Source organism: Mangifera indica, chromosome 5 (genome assembly GCF_011075055.1).
Source record: "Mangifera indica cultivar Alphonso chromosome 5, CATAS_Mindica_2.1, whole genome shotgun sequence".
Taxonomy (NCBI): Eukaryota; Viridiplantae; Streptophyta; class Magnoliopsida; order Sapindales; family Anacardiaceae; genus Mangifera; species Mangifera indica.
This window is the reverse complement of record NC_058141.1, coordinates 11,963,061-11,983,666: the sequence shown is the minus strand read 5'-3', so window position 1 is coordinate 11,983,666 and position 20,606 is coordinate 11,963,061. Positions and strand designations below refer to the sequence as shown.

General features: G+C 32.6%; 3 protein-coding genes across 4 annotated transcripts; 1 reads left to right on the top strand and 2 right to left on the bottom strand.

Moving 5' to 3' along the window:
- Positions 1–2,037: 2,037 nt before the first annotated feature.
- Positions 2,038–2,704, bottom strand: LOC123216358 (cytochrome P450 CYP749A22-like). The gene is made up of 2 exons (XM_044636788.1): positions 2,475–2,704; positions 2,038–2,389 (listed from the first exon to the last, which is right to left on the bottom strand). The coding sequence occupies exons 1-2, from the start codon at positions 2,702–2,704 to the stop codon at positions 2,038–2,040; spliced, it is 582 nt and encodes a 193-aa protein (XP_044492723.1).
- An 8,204-nt stretch (positions 2,705–10,908) lies between these two features.
- On the top strand, positions 10,909–13,244 carry LOC123216508 (cytochrome P450 CYP749A22-like). Its single transcript, XM_044636935.1, is given in 7 exon segments — positions 10,909–11,016; positions 11,225–11,504; positions 11,600–11,826; positions 11,904–12,136; positions 12,230–12,272; positions 12,274–12,609; positions 12,686–13,244. Coding segments are annotated over 6 exon segments (1,542 nt in total). The 5' UTR covers positions 10,909–11,016; positions 11,225–11,230; the 3' UTR covers positions 13,115–13,244.
- Positions 13,245–13,289: 45 nt separating this feature from the next.
- Positions 13,290–19,192, bottom strand: LOC123216507. 2 transcript variants are annotated; one of them, XM_044636933.1, is made up of 5 exons: positions 19,004–19,192; positions 16,574–18,388; positions 15,302–15,415; positions 14,354–14,503; positions 13,290–13,666 (listed from the first exon to the last, which is right to left on the bottom strand). In XM_044636933.1, exons 2-5 carry the CDS (start codon positions 18,377–18,379, stop codon positions 13,529–13,531), a joined length of 2,208 nt encoding a protein of 735 aa, XP_044492868.1. In that variant the 5' UTR covers positions 18,380–18,388; positions 19,004–19,192; the 3' UTR covers positions 13,290–13,528. The 2 variants fall into 2 exon arrangements, with proteins under 2 accessions (XP_044492868.1, XP_044492869.1); XM_044636934.1 differs by having other exon boundaries at positions 16,574–18,196; positions 19,004–19,190.
- Positions 19,193–20,606: the final 1,414 nt, after the last annotated feature.

Genomic DNA, 20,606 nt, shown 5'->3' with positions numbered 1-20,606 from the left:
TATGCTAGTTTTCAGGGTTTTCAAAGAAAAATTGGAACAGACAAAATTGATGTTAAGCAATGACTAGGCTCCAAACCACCACAGTATTATTGTTGAGTGGTAGATAATGTTTATGAGTATTTTGATTTATTAGAAAAAGTTAATTTAGGGTTGCAATCTTTTCAATTAAATATTTTAATATTAATAAAATTATACATATATATTTTATATATAATTTAAATATATATAAATAATATATTATCATATGATTGAATGTTATTTTATTTTTTAATATTTTTGGTTTACAACGTGTACTACTAAAATTTAATTTGACAATCACAACCTAATTATAAAAATTCAAGTGTCTCGTATTCTTTTTCCAAAAAAAATATTTAAACTTAATTTTTAGAATGATTGTTAAAGGTAACAGTGAACTGAGATCAATTATATCTGGCCAAGGCCTGTCATTTAACGAGCCTTCGTGTTAGATTGGCCCGTACAAAACTCAGGCTCAGGACATGGCTCAGGTAATATAAAAATCTATGTTTCTTGTTTTTTTTTTTTTTTAACATTTAGGTGATTGAAAAGCTTAAAATTATACTACTAAGAGATTCTGAATATAAAAACCTTTGTGAATGAATTATCTATTTTTTATATATCAAATGTATATCTGACTCTCGATTATCCATTTTCAGATCTAAGTTTCCCCTTCAAACTAATCTTTGTACTCTTTTAGGGTTTGCCAGCAAAAAAAAAAAAAAAAAAAGAAATTAAAGTTAAAACCTGTCCCATTGTTACTTCGTTTGCCCTGGAATTTTTTTGGGTTGATTTTGAAATTGTTCGAAATCTCTGCATCTGCGTCTCTTGTTCCGAAATCGATTTATTTTTTATTATTTGATTCAAAGAAAATTAACTAGTGTCAAATAATAAGTGGTTTATGTAGCAATCTCTGGTAGTAGCAAGCACAATGGTCTCTTGAGATAAATATATGCTGTGAGTATATATACAAAAAGATTTTGATTTTTTAAAAAATATATGGTAGGCAAAAAAGAAACAAAACTTTTTCTTTTAAGGGGGTTTACTATTTTTAGTCATAATTAATCTAAAGAATTAACCAATCTTATAGGTTCGGTTTTTGGGTTTCTTTGTGGAGGAACTCAAATTTGTTTTGTGTTAGGGCAAAAATAAGTGCAACACAATGGAAAAACCAAAAAGTTGGAATATCTAGAAATGTGAGAAAAGAAGAGTTTGGATTTTCAGTGTGTATATGTGATAGATTTTTATATTCTCTCAATATCACTATTGGATCACATGGATAAATGGTTAATGAAAGATTCATTGTTCTTTATTCAAAATGATGAAGATCATGTTTTGTTTCTTAGAATTTTAAGTACATCTAGTATTATATTGTGGATAACGGAGATGTACATTTAATGTCTATAACATGAGGTATAGGCTAGACTTACAAATTTTGTTGTGGTATTCTCTGTAGTTATATTACTATTATGTTTTGTTGTTTTGGAGGGTTGTATACCCATTTGTAGACTGAAAATTATATACCATTATTTTGGATGTAGTGAATAGATATTTTGTACGATACTTTATAGGTTTATTTTTTACCTTGAAAAGAATTTTATGTTAAATTATGATTTTTTTCTTTTTTTTAATTGTTTGATATAATAAAATCATATTTTAGTTAATTATTTGTTATTATATAGATCAGTCAAGGAAAGGAAAGTTTGATTTTGATCATATTAGTTTATTTGTTTTCTTCCTAACATTATAAACAATCAAATGACCATTTAACTCACGCATCAGTATTATACTCAGCACATGATAATTATTCAAAGATGCTTATAATACTAATAAAATTTATTCACAGATATAATTTTGTCCTTGATATAACAGGAGGGGCGTATAGCCTTAAACTTTCATTGATAATCATATTCAGCTGCAAAGAAAAATGGAACACAGTTTAAACTATTATATAAACAAATATTAATAAACTTTTGGTCTTATGTTGTTCTTCATTTGCTTACAATCTTTAGTCTCGAGATGCTATCTGGGATTTGCGGGGAAAATAATTCGAGAACCTCTTTCCTTGCCTTGTCTTGCCAATCGGTGTTGAGTTGCGAGAAGAAGAATGGTCCAGGAGAGTAGATTTGTCGTAGTTTCATATCCTCCAGTGAACAATGTTTTGCACTCGTCTATCAGCACATCTCTAGATATTTTCTTAGTCTCGTCCTTTGTGTGATAAGCTTTTAGTAGATTTCCAAGAAAATCACTTCCATAGCTATCCAATTCTTCTGTCTTCACATTCTCTTCTCTCTTTATTATTTCCACGATGGAGGCCCGTATACCTTGTTGGAGTTTGTCTCCTTCAATATCATCATGCGTTTTCACAAGTTTACTGCAACAATTAATCGAGTTTAATGGAAAGTGGATAACTACAGAAGCAAAAAGAAACCCCACAAAGAAAAGAGACAAAATCTCACCCAAATCCAGGAGTTGTAATTTTGAATTCATTTTTGGAAAAGAAGGAAACCATTTTTGACAGCATCCTGAATAACTTCTCCCCTTCCAAGTAGTTGCTTCCAAAAGCTGACCTGGAGATTAGATCTGATGTTAAAACCTTAAATTCATCGAACATATCAATCTCCGTCCCTTCAAACAGGCTCCATTTATCCAGCATTACGTTCACACTGGCGACTATTGTGGGAGTCATTTTCTACAAAAGAAAACAAATATAATTTCTTTAAGTTTTTATTTTCTGTGTTGTAAATAATAAGTAATCGAGAAAACTTCCATTCACCTTCAAGCTCTCTGCAGGGAAAAAGTGGTTAGCTAGCTTTCTTGGCTTGAACCAGTTTTCACCTTGGCTTGTGGCAACCCCCTGCCCTAGAATCTTCTTCATGAAACCTTGAACCTTCGTTCAGTAGCATCTCTTTAATAATCTCAGGTTCAGTAACTACTAATTGAGGCTTTGCACCATGCCAATAAAGAAAGTTCTTTCCTACAAGAAGAAAAATTGTAATGGTTGAGAAGACGAGGGCAACGACGGCAACGACGACAACAACAACAACAATAACTATAGGTTAAGGAACATATATAATATGTACTACCATATAGCTTGACCCAGGTGTGGAAATGAGGAAGAAGCATCGGAAAAACGTTATGTGATAATTCCCTTGGAGCCATTTCACTTTTGATTTTGATGATCTCTTTGGTGTTTCCATGGATGAATTTATAAGAAGGGCCATTGATACCTTGAGACCTCATCTTAGACTGTATGCGAATTGGAGTACACCAGAATTTGTAAAAGAAATTGATGAAAACTAGAGAGATGAGCAACAAAAACAAACAACTTGGAAGGAAGATTAACATGGTTTCCCTCACAAGTGCAGTCTTGGGTTTTTAGTTCATAAGTTCATAATAAACTATGCATGCTCTTTATATTCAGTAAGAACCGATATGACACTATCAAGCAGGGATACTTGTATTTTTTTATTAATTATTTCAAGGTAAAGTTATGGTAATTGTTTAAAAAATTAATGCAGCTGAAGTCCATATTTTGGTTTCACTGTTATTATTATTGCTTCCATAATTGCTTTTATTACTTACTAAAATTCCTTTCTGACTTGTAACAAATTTTTGTCTGAAGTTATGGAAGATACTATGTAAAATTGTTGTGAATTAATTGCACTGAAATTGCGATCAAATCATTATTTTTCACGGAATAATATTATATATATTTTTTTTAATATATAATTTAAATATATTGATGATATATCATTATATGATTTAAAATTATTTTATCTTTAATTCAAAATTATCTAATTATATAAAAAAAATACATAACACTCAAGATTATGAAGGTAAGTGTAACTGACATTTTTTCACCCAAAATTTGACCCAAAAGCATTTTTCCACCCTTCATATAAATAACACTTTCTTATTTAAATTTTTTTAAAAAAACTAACAAAATAAAGATAAAATAATAATTTTATTGCCTAATGAAAAAATCTTACATGTTAAACCCAAATGGTTTAAACATAACAATTTAACTTACAAAAAGGCTCAAAACTCACAATCAATCCCTCAAATTTTTTGAAATCCCAATATATTTTAGAAATATTTATGGACCCAATATTTGTGATGTGATAGTTACACTCCTAATTTGTTATGTTTTATTTAATTCTTTGAAGTGTAACTATCATTTTTAGAACTATTAAGGGAATATCAAAATTTTAAAAATCTCAAAAACACCCCAAGTTTTTTTTGAATTTCCAAAACCTCTCAAAACATTTTATTAATGCCCCTTAAATATTTTTTAAATTATAATTTGTCTCTAAATATATGATTATTTGGGAGAAAGGAAGAATGGGGTGAAAGTGAAAGGAAATGAAAATAAATAGTTGTTATATAATTTGGATATTTATATGATTTATTTTTAATTTTTGTTAATTTGAGATTATATGATAATTTTGAAAAATAAAATAGTAATTTTATTTTGTAATAATGTTTTTTTCATTAACATAGTTTTTTTCTTTTTTGTGAAAAAGTGTTTTTTATTCCAACTAGATATGAAATATTCACTTTGAATAATATTATGGCCAAACGACTATTTCCCACCCAAGGTTTAGTGTTTTCTCAAATGTCCCCCCTTTAACTATGGAAACACCAAACACCCACCCATGGCCGGTTAGATTTAACAAAACTCTAACGGTGGTAAATTTAATCTTATTTTCCCCCCTAAAAGTTTAAAAACTAATATTTTTTCCCTAAACTAAGTTTGAAAAGATTGTATTTCCCCCCCTAGGGTTTATTTCCAAACCCTTCCAATTTCCAAACCCTTCTCCGTCGCTTTCTCCGGCACCATCACCGGTTGTCTTCCCCTCCCAACGACTTCTCTTCCACCGATGACCCCTCTCAACTCGACCTCAACGCATCCGATGCAGAGAGAAGCCACCTGGGAAGAGAAATCGTCTTCCCAGATGACGAAGACGAGATCGATCGATCTCGTCTTCGTCGTCTAGGAAGACGATTGTCTTCCCAGATGAAGACGACTCGTCTTCCCAGAGGACGACGAGTCGTCTCGTCATCTCGTCTTCGTCTGGGAAGACGTCTTCCCAGACGACGACGACGACGACTGGGAAGACGAAGAACTTCGTCTTCCCCGTCATCTCGTCTTTGTCTGGGAAGACGTCTTCCCAGACGACGACGACGACGACTGGGAAGACGAAGAACTTCGTCTTCCCCGACGAAGTTCTTCGTCTTCCACAGCTTCTCCGACTCTTATTGGAAGTCCAAATGGGAGGAAAGAGATCTCCGAAAGGTGAGGATGCTTTGGGAGGGAGAGATCGTCGGCAATAGAGCCGGAGACCGTCGACAATGCTTCGGAAGGGTGAAACTCTGATTTTTTAAAACTTAGGCTGGGGGGAATTTTAGTTTTTAAAGTTTAGGGGGGCAAAAATATTCTATTTTATTTTATTTTTAATATTCTAGAGAAAATAACGATTTTACTCTTATCACCGTTAGGGTTCTGTTAAATCTAACCGGTCATGGGTGGATATTTGGTGTTTCCATAGTTAAATGGTGGAAACTTGTCATTACAGCATACCTTGGGTGGGAAATAGTCGTTTGGCCTAATATTATATGTATTAATAATGAGTACAAACATGAAAAGATACGTTGATGTATCATTATGTAATTGATGTTATTTTATTATTATTATATCTTTAATTTAAAATCACTCATTCATATGATAATATGTCAGTATTAATAACCATTATTAATGGATAAAGTATTTTTGCAACTATATTGATTTATTTGTACTTTTTATTTAGAAATAAACATGTATAGTTATGACTCGTACTCTAATCATTTTACGAAGAATTGAAAGTGTTAATAATATCTAAAAATCTACCATAAATTGGTAGTAGCATCGACAATGAATATATATTGTCCTTATAAGTAAAACAATAAAATTATATCTATACATTTTTAGTACATATTTTAGATAAACATATAATATATCATCATGTAATTTGTTGATTTTAAATTAAAAATAAAATAATAATTAATCGAATGATAAAATATTATCTGTATACCTAAACTATGTACTAAAGTATATACGTATAATATTGTTTGATTGAGATGTAAAGGTAAAGGACTGGATCTCTTGTAAACCTCTCTATAATGGAATACCTACTAATCTCCTTGAATGAGTGCTGGAGAGTTTGTATATATATATATATATATATATATATATATATATATATATATATATATATATATAAAACTTGAAATTATAATATTTCTATTTCTATGTGCAAAAAAATATCTTTTAACTTCAATGAATTTCATCCATTTAAAGCCCAATAAATATATTCAACAGACTTAGTAATAAAATAACATTTAAAGATTTCTCAGTTCATATGAAAATATGAACTCTTTAAGATAAATCGTAAAATTGTTCACGTTATCTTTACTTGATCCCCTCATGTCATGGGCAATTGCATCCCACAAATTTCATTTATCTATTACCTACAAAAAATTATAAAAGACAAATTGAGTGTCAAGCACCAGTAAGTAGTCGATTCATTTAAATTCCTTATCATACTTCAATCTTCATCACCAGTATATTGGTTGCAACTTTATTTTTACTTTCCATCTAACCAATCATGTCATCTAGGCATCTCAATCATTCATGTTACGATGTAATGTATATATGAAAACACTTATAACCACCTTTAACACCCAAAATGTAACATCATTCTCTAGACAAATATCCTGATTGAGAGGAATACGAATCCGAATCCGAATCCAAAGAGATGTCGCTACTTTAAACTTAAAAACATACATTTACTTCAATTAATGTAGTGGAAATTCATATGACAAACATGAGCATGAAAAAAAACTTAAACTGTGTGAAAACGCGTAATTTATGCTAGGAAAATTAATAGTTTTACAGGGCTCCTCATTCTAGCACCAAATTTTGTATGTTGTAAATTACACCAATGATAAATACACCTGCTGGTGAATATAATTTGGTGCAAGTGATTAACAATAATGAGATTATAAAGAAGAGAGTGGTGTGTTTAGGATGGTTCGATTTGCTATTTAAAAGTGTATATACACTGTTATTTTATTAGTGTTTGAATTTACAATTTGACTAATTGAAGCTCTAATTATTTCCATTAATTTCAAAATTTTCAGCTTGATACAATAACGCATTATGGCAAATTTTGCAAAACGAAAGAAACCCTTTTTCGCTTTTCTAAGGCCATAGTTCTAGAGCTAATCTTTGGAACTTCAAAACCTTTTCAATAAAATCAGTTTTTAATTCATATAATAAGAACAATTTAACATAAAACTTTTTGCCCTTTTCAGTTTAAATCGACTTATTCATAAGAAAACAGCAACCCAAAAATTATAATTCTTCCCTCCAATTATTATTATAAAGATCTAAGCTAAATAGCTATCAAATCCATTAAAAAAACAATTTTTATTTAAAAAATTAGTGGTAAAATCAGTCCCAAAATAGCATAAAATTCACCAAATAAAGCAACTAAAACAAAGATCCAAAAGAGTTGATAAAACAAACTTTAAATCCCAATTTTTCACTTCCAATGATTCACAACAAAGACACAATCAAATCCATTAAGATATAAAATAAAATTTTATTTCATAACTAGAAAAGAATGGATCTTTATTCGTTTTGTTGGGTTTAAACTTCTAAATTTGACCTTAGTTTTAAATTTGGACATTAAAATGTTTAATTAAAGCTCAATTGTCTTCACAATGGGACGAGTCAACCATTGCCCTCCAACCAATGCATGTTACAGCCCCATTGTCAACTCATCAGGGTTTTCAAATCAAATTTTCAACTCTTGTCAATTTTTCACGTAAATTAAGAATCTCTTGTCAGTTTTAATACTTTAAACTATAAAAATTTAATATTAAGATAAAATAATTATTTTATCTTAAGAATATATTTGATCTGTCATCAGATTCACAGGTTTAATATATCTTGACATATTATAAAAATTCCAAATATGTAAGAAGGTGTTTAATATTAGATTATATGATATTTAAATTTCTATAATTTTTTGAAGGAAATTACGTGATACTAATATGATTTGATCAGACTAGATAAGATGAGAAGGATGATCTGATTAAAGATAAGAAGGAAGGGTGAGATGATGAGATTAGGAAAAGTTTTACATTATAGGAGTTTTATTTAAGAAATAGATAACAAAAAAAATTCGCATTTAGTTGTTTGTTTTGTTTTGGCCAAATGACGATTGCTCTCCAAAGATTGGTTGAAACCATAAATTAGTATCTTTTGATGCTTAAAAAAAAGCATATTCACATTTATCATTCGTTTCTTTCTTAGTAAATTTATTAAATAAAAGGAAAGAAAATCATTTTACATGAATTTTTTTATTTTCTCTTTTCCCAATTATTTACAAAAAGCCAACTGCATTTGTCGTCGTTCCTCTATGTGCAGCTAATCAGTGGGCTCAAGTTGGGCAAAAGAAGAAATAAGTGGGAAAGGGTAGGACCAATGACTGTGACAAGGATCAATATGTTTGATTACAAGTTGATTCTTTCAATAATAATTGCACATAAATTCAAAGCCCATTCATAAAGCATGGCTAACGTTTTGTATTGTTCTGCTTTGGAATATTGCAATAATTTTGTAACTAGAGGCCCCTCGATTCAATGGCGATATATTTTGGGGCAGACTACTTTTTCCCACCCCAGGTTTAGTCCACTTCCCTATTTATATCTGTCAAGTTTTAAAAAAATTTAAATATTTATCTGTTAATTATTAAAGTTAATATTTATTAAATTTACGATTATAATTATTATTTAGTCAGTAATATTAAAAAAAATAAAATTTTATCTTATTTCTATCATTTAGTTTTAAAATCTCACTATTTCTCTTCAAACCTAATTTTGAAAAATTACATTTTCCCCGTAGAGTTTATTTTTCTTCTTCATATTTTTCAGTCGCCTTCAACTATTCCCCAACCTCTCCTCTTCCTGTTGTTCTCTCCCTCCTAGTGTAGATCGAACGAAGACAGTCATGAAGATGATTGTCTCAAACACCTTAGGGTTTCGTCATCTCTCTTTTCAGCTACAAAGACGACCACAAAGAACAAATCTCTTGAATGCCTTAGGGTCTCTCGAGGTGGCCACAAAGAACGTCATCTTCAATTCATTCGATCTGTTCTTCATGGTTAAAGAATATTATTTTCGTCTTATGAGATTTGATTGATTCAACCAATTTTACTAGGTCTTCTGTTGTTAGAAGTGACAAAGAATGCTAGAGTAAGGTTGTCAGTCTCAGAAAAAGTGACCTAAGCAGATTTCATCACTAAAAAATGTGTTATTTTAGAGTTTCGGATTATAAGGGAAATGTAATTTTTTAAAACTTAAATTTATAAAAATATATATATTAATTTTTAAAATTAAAAGGTAAAAATAAAATATAATTTTATTTGTTTAATATTATTGATTAAAAAATTTTATTAAATTTAATAATTAACTAATAAATATTTAAATTTTTAAAATTTAACAAATATAAATTTAAGAGTAGAATAAACTTTGGATAGAACTAAGTCTTGTGGCCCCAAATTTGATGTAAATGAAGGACACAGAAGATGCCACCAATCTTTAAGTTACACAGGCAGATGGGCACATGTCAAGTCAAGTGGCCAAAAAGCGAGCCAATGAATGAGCAAATCGCCTCAAGGAAAATATTTATGTATGTGTTTGCAACGCCCAACAAAAACTATAAATATTTCTTCATTTGTAAATCATTCCATCATCAAATTTTCTCCCATAAATTTAATAGTGATTTGATAAGTAATAATGCTCTTGTGTTTCGTTTAAGTTAACAAAAATCTCTATTTCTATACCGGTTAAAGGATTTATTTAAGTTTTGATGTATTTTTAAACTCTTATTTTTAATTTTTAAAAAATTTAAATATAAATTTATTAACCGTTAAAATTAATTAATTTTAGTAATTTAATTATAAATTATCAATTTTCTCTTATTAACATTTATTATACATACATAAATTTAATGAAATAATATATTATTAAAAAAAAATTACTTTGCCCCCCCTAACCTAGTTTCCTATTACTCAAAATTTTTATCTTTGTTGCCCCCCAAACTTTAGAAACATCACAGTTGCACCCTTGTCTTCACCATTTCTCCCTCCATCTCTGGTGACTCCCTTCATCTTTGGCCGATGAAGAAATCCAAGGCACAGTTGACGTTGCCAGCTAAGAGAGCTGACATTATCAGCAATAATCAAGTCAAGCAACTGAAATCTGATGTTTGTTTTTTCGTTTGAAGAAATCCAAGGAAAAATCTAACGTTCTTACGCACAAATCAAAAAAGGAAAAGGTTGAGGAATTGACCCTCTCCTTCCTCCTTCGATGTGACATCGTCAACCACCAAAGGAGGGGTGACGACATCGCAAAAACAAACTAGAGATTCATATCTCTCACTTATTTTTCAATCGAAAATCATAATAGAATTATCGAAGATACCACCAAGGAAGAAGATAGAGTGTTGGTGAAGGTTTAAGGTGGAAAGAGACATTGTCGTAGACAAAGACAGTGACTGGAGAGACAAGAAAAAAAAAACCTAAGATAGAGAAAAAAGTTATTTTTTAAAACTAGAAAAATTGAAACTGAGATGAAATTACCAATTTTCAAAACATACGGGAGGAAATAGGTTAACATTATATTTGTTAATATTAATGATGAAATAACGTTTTTGTCATTCCAATTAATAGCTAAATGTAATAGAAATTGGATGATAAGTAGGTATTGGAGTTTTTAAAAGGTTGAAGGTAAGAGTTTGGAAGTGCATCAAAACTTGGGCGGGAATAAGTCCCTTGGCCTTCTATAAATTCGCTAATCTAAAATTTTATTTTATCTAGGGATAAGATCAAAGAGAGCATAGAATCCTACTACAGGAAGCGGAAGATCAGAAAGCTAAGAGAGGAAGCTAAGGTAATAAATTGCTATTCTTTATATATACTGAGAGAAATTGGTGTCTTCTTGTTCGTAAAACTTCTGTGAATCACGTAAAGTTGTTTATGGTATGTGTATTACTTGTGTCCATTGAATTCATTAATATAAGATATTTGAAGATCCTTACGGGATTAGTCATCTACTTGAACTTGAATCCATAAACTAAACTAGTTGACTGATTCTACATGTGGTGATGGAAGCCATGATTGTCTACCTTTCAAGCGCTGTGTGTTTGCTACTCCTGTCAGTTGTCATCACGTTCATTAACAAGTTTTGGTGGACTCCGATTTGCATACAGTCTAAGTTGAGGTCACAAGGTATCAAAGGTCCTTCTTACAAATTCATTTATGGAAGCACCAAAGAGATCCTTCATATGAGGAACGAAATCATGGCCACGCCCATGGAATTATCAAATCACATATTACCCAGAATTGAACCCCATGTTCACTCTTGGACCAAGCTTTATGGTAAACACCAATCTAAATAACTTGAGAAAAAAAGCTTTAGCAATTGAATTACTAGTTTTATTTATTATTTCATCCACGAATCTGTACATGTGTAGGGAGAAATTTCCTTTTCTGGTTTGGTCCGAAGCCTCAATTAATAGTCACTGAACCTGATCTGATCAAAGAGATACTGAATGGCAAAGAAGGTGGAGAATATCGAAAAAGAGATTTAACATATTTTGCGAAAAAGATTTTAGGGGACGGGCTTATATCAGCTCGAGGTGAAAAATGGTTTAAGCAAAGGAAAATTGCCAACCATGCTTTCCATGCGGAGAATTTGAAGGTATAGCCTGTATTCTTGTAAAATCTCTGAACTTTATCCCTTTGAATTAAGTCAACATCTAATGGTTGCTCTTTCAGAATATGATCCAAGCAATGATTGCCAGTGTGGAGATGATGCTGGAAAGATGGGGACATTATGAAGGAAAGGAGGTTGATGCATTCAAAGAATTCAAGGTTTTAACATCAGAAGTAATCTCCAAGACAGCATTTGGGAGCAGTTATAAGGAAGGGGAGAAGATATTTGATATGTTGACAAAGATGGCTTTCATCCTAACCAGAAACGCATTCAAAGTCAGGATTCCTGTACTTGGGTAAGTTTTATCCTTCCAAATCCCCAATTTGTATAAAAAAATCACTATAAAAAGCAAGCAAATTAAATTCTGAAGATACTTTGACTGTTGCAGTAAACTTGCAAAGACTAATGATGATATCGAAGCAGACAGACTTCCAGAAAGATATAAAGGACTCCATTATTAAGATGATAATGAAGAGAGAAAATAATGTGAGCAGGGGAGAAGATTATAGGTATGGCAGTGATCTTCTTGGATTACTGCTGACGGCTTGTCACCATGAAGATCAGACTCAGAGAATATCTATAGATGATGTGATAGATGACTGTAAGACATTTTACGTTGGTGGACATGAAACAACCGCAAGCTTTCTCTCCTGGACGGTTTTACTTCTTGCAACCCATTCCGATTGGCAAGATAAAGCTAGGAAGGAAGTTCTCGAAGTTCTTGGCCAAGCAAATCCAACTCCAAATAGCATCTCAAGATTAAAAACCGTAAGCAATCACAGACTTCAATCAAATTTTACTTGGTGTTACAGTTTCTTATAAAAATTCTCTCTTTTCCTTGTAGATGAGTATGATAATCAATGAAACTTTAAGACTGTATCCTCCGGCTGTTGGCATTTTAAGGGAAACCAAATCCCAAGTCAAATTGGGAAGTGTTATTGTACCAGCTAATGTGGATATCACAGTTTCAATTCTAGCACTTCACCATGATCCTGAAATATGGGGAGAAGATGCCTTCCTGTTCAAACCAGAGAGATTTGCAGATGGAGTGGCTAAAGCTACCAATAACAAAATGGCAGCTTTTTGTCCATTTGGCTTGGGACCTCGGACCTGTGTGGGATTGAACTTTTCTTTGATGGAAACAAAGGTTGCACTCTCAATGCTTTTGCAGCGATACAGGTTTACATTGTCACCAACTTATGTTCACTCTCCACTTCAAGTTATCTCAATGCGCCCTCAACATGGACTTCCTATCGTGCTTCACTCATTGTAAAATCGATTCCCACATAATGTTGTTTTGGGCGCTCATACCAGGCTTCATTACATTGAGACAGTTTAAGGTTCACGGGTCGTTTATATGTAAGGCTTTTATTTTAAGGTTCACAGGTGAAGCTTTCCTCAAACATGCCTTTTTAAGTGAAATACTAACGTGAAGCTGCAATTCATACTGACCAAAATAGAAGGCTTACATACACGACCTCTGAGGCACAGAAACAAGTTTAGAAATATTTTCGGCCTAAGTAGAGAACTACAACAGCTTCACAAATATAATTTTGCTCGCCAGGTAAGAACTACCGAAAGAATCCTAACTGGTACCGTATAGAAAAATCTGACAAACTAACCTTGTCAATGGAAATCATTACCAGCTAAAAGAATTGTGTATATTTTGATAACCTTTTGTTAGGATTCAATTTAATAAAAATTTCTCCTTCATGCGAGAAATAAGTTTAAATTTTTCCTCAGCTTCAACTTGCTGTCGTATGTCAGTCTTTGATGCCCGGTCTGGATGAAATCTTAACAAAGCTCGTTTATAAGCAGCATGCACCTGAGAAGGCCATTAATCTTTATCATCGAAATATTAATAAAAACAAAAGGCTCACAGACTTAAATTGGCCAGTTGTTTATGGCCACTTGCCCATGGCTAAAGACACAATAAATAAACCAAACCTACGTGATTCTAATTCACAAGACTTCAAACAAGTTAAAACAGTTAACCATAAGCCAATCAGCTCAAAACAAATGGTATCACTTCATTTCCACAGTAGATGAAGAAAGGCTATATATGCTGCCAACAAATAAAATTCGATGGTTGTTCAGTTCAGAATAAGATTCTGTTTGCTGAGGTTTCTGAAGGGTCAAAAATAACTTTTAGAAAACCAGAAACTTCTTTTTTTACTTCAATTCTTTAAATTGTTTGGTTAACACAAATATCTATTTTTTACATTTCTGTAAATTCACTTACATTTATTGAGAATTCAAATTCTCCAATTATCTTAGACACTCCTATCAATTTGTAGTAATAATTTTCAAAGCAAAAACACTTCAAACAGCAATTCTATAACTGACTCAAATATGCAAAAAAGTTCTTGCAAAAGGTCAATTAATAAACTACTATTGAAACGGCTATCAAGCAAATCCAAAATCTTTGTCACTAAGACTTCACACAAATTGCCATATTAATAGTGAATTAAGACACAAAACATCCCATAAACTGGATAAGAATTTCACATACCTCATTTGACAGGGGATGAAAATTGCCTCCCACATGGATTCCCAAGGCACGAAGTAATGAGGCCATATCAATGCATGTTGTTTCCAATCTATGAAGCTCTTTTCTCACTTCAACACGGAGTTGCTCTTTCAGGTTCATATTCTCCTCGTCCTGAAATTTGGCATCATTTAACAGATGACATGATTTTATTGTTTTCAGTTGGAAACAAATGAATATCTTGATAATAAAAATACGAAAGATTCCCCAAAATGACCACACAATTTGAAAAAAATTGTAATACAATCATTCCTCTTTTTTTTTTTTTCCTCATAAACTAGCCACCTTCAATTTGATTGGACCAAAAGACCACTCATTTACCTCGTAATATTGGCTCAACAGTGCTAGAGCACACTCAATGGTCACTCAAAGACACCAAATGGTGATTGAAACAATGTCAAGCATGTGAAATGACAGCTAATTTTTCAAATTTAGAGCTCAAATATGTCAGATATGTCATGCTCAACAATTGTCAAATGTGCTTGATGGTCACACGATGGTGCTCGACATCACTCAAAAACCAGGTCGAACACAACAAAAATCAAAGTAAATTTTCATATATGTCATATTTCTCTTGAAATATTGGGATTTTAATGCAATATGATTATTAAAAATCTTTAAAAGCAATATAATTTTATTCATTGTCTAAATCTCTTGGCATTCTCTCTCAAAATCTTAGGTCACCTCACTCTAGGTTTTCTTCCTTTGTTAAGAGCGGTAAAAATGGTGGTGTTGGTGAATTTATGTAACCAGATTACGAGAAAAATTTAGGAATGGACTATGTTCCAAAATTTGCCTCAAAATGAGGCCATTTTGGTCAATGTCCCTTAGAATAAAGAGATGAGCATGATGGGTCAAATAGCAACAAAAAGTATAGAATTGCAAAAAGAGATTGAAAATATCAAAACAAACCTTCTTTTGTGTCTCCCTAATTTCTTCCAGCCGTTGTTTCTGCCTTCTCTCCATCTCTATTAAACGAATGGTTTCTGCTCTTCTTTTCTTACGTAACCTTTGGGCCTCTTCTGCCTGAAAAAGTGTAAGAATTATGTCAAACAATATGATCAATCAGCTAAGACACCTAAAATTTTCTTTTTTTAGTTTCTCTGAAGTGCACAAGCACAATGCTGAACAATATTAAATATAGCATGCAACAATAGAACTTAGTCAGCATAAGCCAGAAAGCATAGCAACTACAGCCACAGAAATATGAAATAAGATATCACACTCTTCTATTGAAGCCATGCATGTTGGATACTTTATGACTAGATAGCTCCAATCACTAACTCCTAACACATCTATGAAAAATATTTACTACCATCATAGCCCTCACCCATAACAATGAACATAAACAGTGAGAAAGAAATAAATCCCTGCCAAGAAACCTCCATTTAAGAATTTTTTCATATATATAAAAATTAACAGTTCTTATGCAAATAAAAAAAAAAAAAAAAAAGTAATCATAATCAGAATTGTAGTCTTATTGTCATTGTAATAGGACACATGAATAGCTTGTCCCAAGCTTCATCTTTAATGGAGTTTAAAGTATTATATTCTGCCTCCATGACACCCTTGATGTTGAAACTCTTTGGATATGTATAAAAAAAATTTTAAAAAAATAAAAGAACAATAATTTCAGTGGAATAAAGAGTTCATTTTCCGTCACAGCATATATATTTTAAAACGATAGCTGAAGCGTTTCACACAGCACAGAATCTTTCAATTACAGGCATACAAGGGCATAATTAACAAAAGACAGTTACTACTTACCGCAGCGGCAATCATGCTCTAAAACTTAATTCAAAATCAGACAGCTGATATGGAAATCTTTAAAAGAAATATACAAAAATAACAATAATATTTTTAACAAATGATAGTTACTGCAGTATCCATCATATGAATGAAATTTTGAGCTTGAATTACATTTTCACTGAAATGTGACAATTTGGGGATGAGTATATGCTTACAAAGAAGGCTTTCAATTTTGTGACAACTACAAGTATCCAAATTCTTTTTTAATAAAACTAGAGCATAGAAACAAAAGACAATAAAAAATTACCGCTAATAAAGATGAAGTGGTATAAATGCAATAGAATTATAAAATCCATGATTGCAAGAATTATTGCAATGGATAGCTTGAGTACACATTCTGTCACTATAACAAAAAACTTAATACATGTTCCAAACCTGAATTTGTAGCTGCCGCTTCCTGGATGCCCATTCTTCTTCCATTGCTCGCCTGTATTCAACAGTCTCTTTGAGTTTTTCACGTTTACTAATTATATCATTTTGCACATTAGGTATGACAACGTCACTTTGAGCATGGATTGGATCCCTTCCATTACGTAGATGACTATCAGCTGTTGAACCGATAACCTGCCTCTTTAGCTCTTCCGAACATGGATTTTCCTGCTTACTTTGTGTTTCAGCACACTCTGTGTCAAATTCATAAATCCTGTCAGAATCTGGTTTCTCTTTGTCTACTTGGCCAAGTTCCTCATTAGAAACTTCCGGGTTGCATAAGATAGATTCATCAAAGGCATCCCCAACATTATGCTCAGGAGCTACACCACATTCAGCTCCTACTTCGTAAGATGGTCGAGAACTTGACACCATGGGCTCCTCAGAAACAGGTTTCTCTTTTTCCATGAATCCAGCTCCAGCATTATGAGCCTTTTGATGAGACACGCAGCAACTAGAATTTGTCCAAGAAAACTCTTCACATTTCTCACTTGGTACAACTCTCTCATTATTGGCATGTGTCACACCAGACTGTTGGCCCTTGAATAAATAAACGTCTTCATTCTCCAAATTAGTTTTTTTACAATTGAAAGACAAGTTAACCCCTTGTGGATCCAACCGTTCTCCCGTATATTTTTTTTGTTTGCCCATAACACATGCTCTTGTCGTATGATATCGATTATCACCCTGTTCTTCATTGGGAAAGAAAGAAGGACCATAAGAAATTTGTTCTTCATCATGAAAACTACTACTACAACCATCTGCATGCTTGAAACTTTGACATCCAGATGAGCTTGAGGAAGGATCTTTAGTAAATGTTTCTCCTCTGAACTGACGAGTGGCCTTCTTTCGAGAAGCATGCACTCTCTCCATTAAACCAGGTTTGAACCATGGAAAACTTTCCTGACCAGATTTCTGGTCAGATTCCATGAAGGAACATCTCAATCCAGAATTTAGAGAAGAAGAGCCCAACTCTCTGTCATCTGTTGGAACAAAGGCAGAATTTTGCTTCGTAGAATCGTTGGTGCTTGATTTACGTTGAAAGGAAGCTTCAGAGTATTGTTCAGCCCCTTTCTCTCCTTCAGCATCCATATTTGAATGAACATCATCATTCACACAATTAGCTTGATCCTTTAAACCAGATTTATCTCTACAAAAATTAGATTTTCTCTTCATAGACGCTTTTTCCCACTCTTTATGAAGCTTTCCAAAAGAGCCTTCCATCAGTTCACAATCAGAACAATCACTATCGGATGAGCCACTCTCGCTCTCTAGACTTAAACCATAACGATTTCTGCTGGGATACTTCCCACGGTAGGACTGCATGCACTTGGATAATCTGAATGCAGAATGTCTTTCAAAGACAACCTGGCATTCATCATCACCTAAGTTCACAAATCTATGCACATAACCAGGGGCAGGAAAACTTTTGCTAGAAGAGGTATCACTGTCCAAATCAGCACCACCTTCCACATCAGGCCCATTATACTCCACACCATTGCTTTCATCGTCATCAATGTTAATTATGCCCCCAAAATGGATTTTTTTACCTTTCCCTAAATTAGATCCCTGTATTTTTTCATGCAAAGACTCAGAAACATCAATGATAATGACATTATCTAGACTTTCACTGTCGACATCAATGTAAACAACATTATCAATATTCCCTTTCATCCAGCAGCCATTAAGAGTTCGCTGCCTAGGCCATGTTCTACGCTGAGAATGATCTCTCAGAACTCCTTCCCCTCTCATTTACTTCAACTGAACAATAAAAATATAAAGGTTTTAGAGAGAAAGAGAGATATATAGAGAGAGATCTCAAACTCACAACCCCAAAATGATATTAGATAATCAATATCCAACAATTCATATAAAAAGTTAGTCCAACAAATCCAGATTATTTGTTGAAGCTACTTATATAAAGTGAGAGAAATATACACGATCGTTTCCATTTAACACCCAAACTATGCCCTACATCAGGCTAAATTCCAAAATTTTATCTAAATGAGGGCACAAAGACGAGGTCAGCCATAAAATGATTTACTAATCCATAATCTTATTTGGCAGCATATATATCTTCAGATACGTGAATCTGTAACGTGGGTTTCAGTTTCTAGTTCGTAATTAAAAAAAAAGCAACAAAAAAAATCCCAAAAGTTTGGTTATGGATAAAATTGGCCGCTAATTTAATCTAAAGCCTCCATCAACTTCTTATAACAATAATAAGAAACATAAAATCCACTTTCCAACAATAAGAACATAAAAAATCCCCTAATTTACAATCACAATTTTCCATATTTCGCAAAATTTAGAATCAAAAAAAAAAAAATTATCGCCAAGATATAAAGAAAGAAAGAAACAATTCAATAAACTGACCTTTTTCACGCAAAACAGAAAGTGGAGACGTTGTATTTATATGACGTTTGGGTTTTGAAAATTGACGAGGGGAAAATTTCAATTTTAGGTGCCAAAAATCGAATTGAGGAGAGGTGACACCGAATATAAGCGCAGCCGTGTAGGCTGTGCGCGCGCGATACGCAATTAGGAAGATGGCTGTGACAGTGATGAATTTTCAGCTTGAACGGACCAATAAGATGTAGAATCGTCGGTTATAATTGGTCTGTGATGAGTCGTTTCTCACAGGCATAATTCTATGACTTTTTATGAGTGCAGATATTCGGTCCGTGATTAAATTAAAATGCCATTATTTAATCAAGTCAAATGCAGGCGGTCAGTCGCCTGCTTTAATTTGCGTTCAAATGCACTAATTTTTGAAGCGTAAATGGGCCAATGGCGTTGTCCTACTTCGAGTGTACCAAAGCGATTTATAGTAATTTTTTAAAAGGCCAAATGACTATTCCCATTCAAGTTTTAACGAAAAAATAAAAACATTTGAGTGAAATTTTAAAAATCTAAATATTTATTTATAATTTAATTTTTATTAAAAATTTTGGTTAAGATTAATGATAAAATTAATTTTCTTGGATTGGTATTCTTGTATTTTTTTTAAATATAATCTATATCTGAATTATAAAATTATATTTTTATAATGTATTTTTTATCATTTATCGTATTATATCATTTTTTTTTATTTATGTATTTTTCAACTAGGAAATTAGATTACAAAGAGATTATTACTATTACTAGCTCAATATGACTTTTTTAGTATTTCCTTCTTGCACATACGAGGATCCTAGCACAGAAGGCAACACAAGCGGGTACAGCAGAGGAATGGGATCTTTACTTGTTAATTTGACCCCTCTGGAGTTGGACTCCTAGCTCCGCCTAGAGCTGGCTTTCGCAACCTGCTCAATAATGGCCTTGCTATTCTTTATGAATACCAATCTGGAAGCCTGGGAAGTCTTCACCTGACCCTCCATCGGTTTGCCCTTATTTTCAATGTTCTTCATCATCATCAAACTCTCCTATGTATTACTTTGACATACAGAAATCTGCATTTAATATGGAGAAGAGGACAGCTTTGTTTTATAAAAGTGAGCATGCAAAATTTGCATCCTGCCCCCATCACAGACCATTTACAGAGTGACACGTGGGATCCAAAATGTAAAATAACTCGAAATTACTGGATAATAGGAGAGCAATAAAGTATTAGGAAATGGGGGTGACAGTTGCTGCTGCTTTAAGAAATCCTGCACCGTTGATGTTCCTCCATCCATGTGAGGAAGGAATCAGTTCAGTGCACACATTTATTTTCAGAGACAGAATGCTCAGAGGCACGTCAGATTACTTGTTTAATTAATTTCTCTCCTTTTTGCAGCTCTCACCATTACAAATCATATTGATTCATATCTAATTGTGTAATTAAAAGTATATGCATATAGTTTTGTTGATTCTCTAATCCCCTCAATTGATATTGAGTCAACCTAATGAGAAGCCACGTGGCAGTACCCGGAATAACTATTGATGATAAGGTGAATGACCTGTGAACATGAAAACCATTCAGAAGAGAAGAAGCATG

What these genes read in the sequence shown, in the direction of transcription:
- LOC123216358 (XM_044636788.1), bottom strand. Translation starts at nt 2,704, where the DNA reads ATGACTCCCACAATAGTCGCCAGTGTGAACGTAATGCTGGATAAATGG. An exon ending in ATTACAACTCCTGGATTTGG is followed by an intron (nt 2,390 to 2,474) that starts GTGAGATTTTGT and finishes TAATTGTTGCAG; the next exon opens with TAAACTTGTGAAAACGCATG.
- LOC123216507 (XM_044636933.1), bottom strand. Translation starts at nt 18,379, where the DNA reads ATGAGAGGGGAAGGAGTTCTGAGAGATCATTCTCAGCGTAGAACATGG. An exon ending in AGCGGCAGCTACAAATTCAG is followed by an intron (nt 15,416 to 16,573) that starts GTTTGGAACATG and finishes ACACTTTTTCAG; the next exon opens with GCAGAAGAGGCCCAAAGGTT. An exon ending in TTCATCCCCTGTCAAATGAG is followed by an intron (nt 13,667 to 14,353) that starts GTATGTGAAATT and finishes TGGCCTTCTCAG; the next exon opens with GTGCATGCTGCTTATAAACG.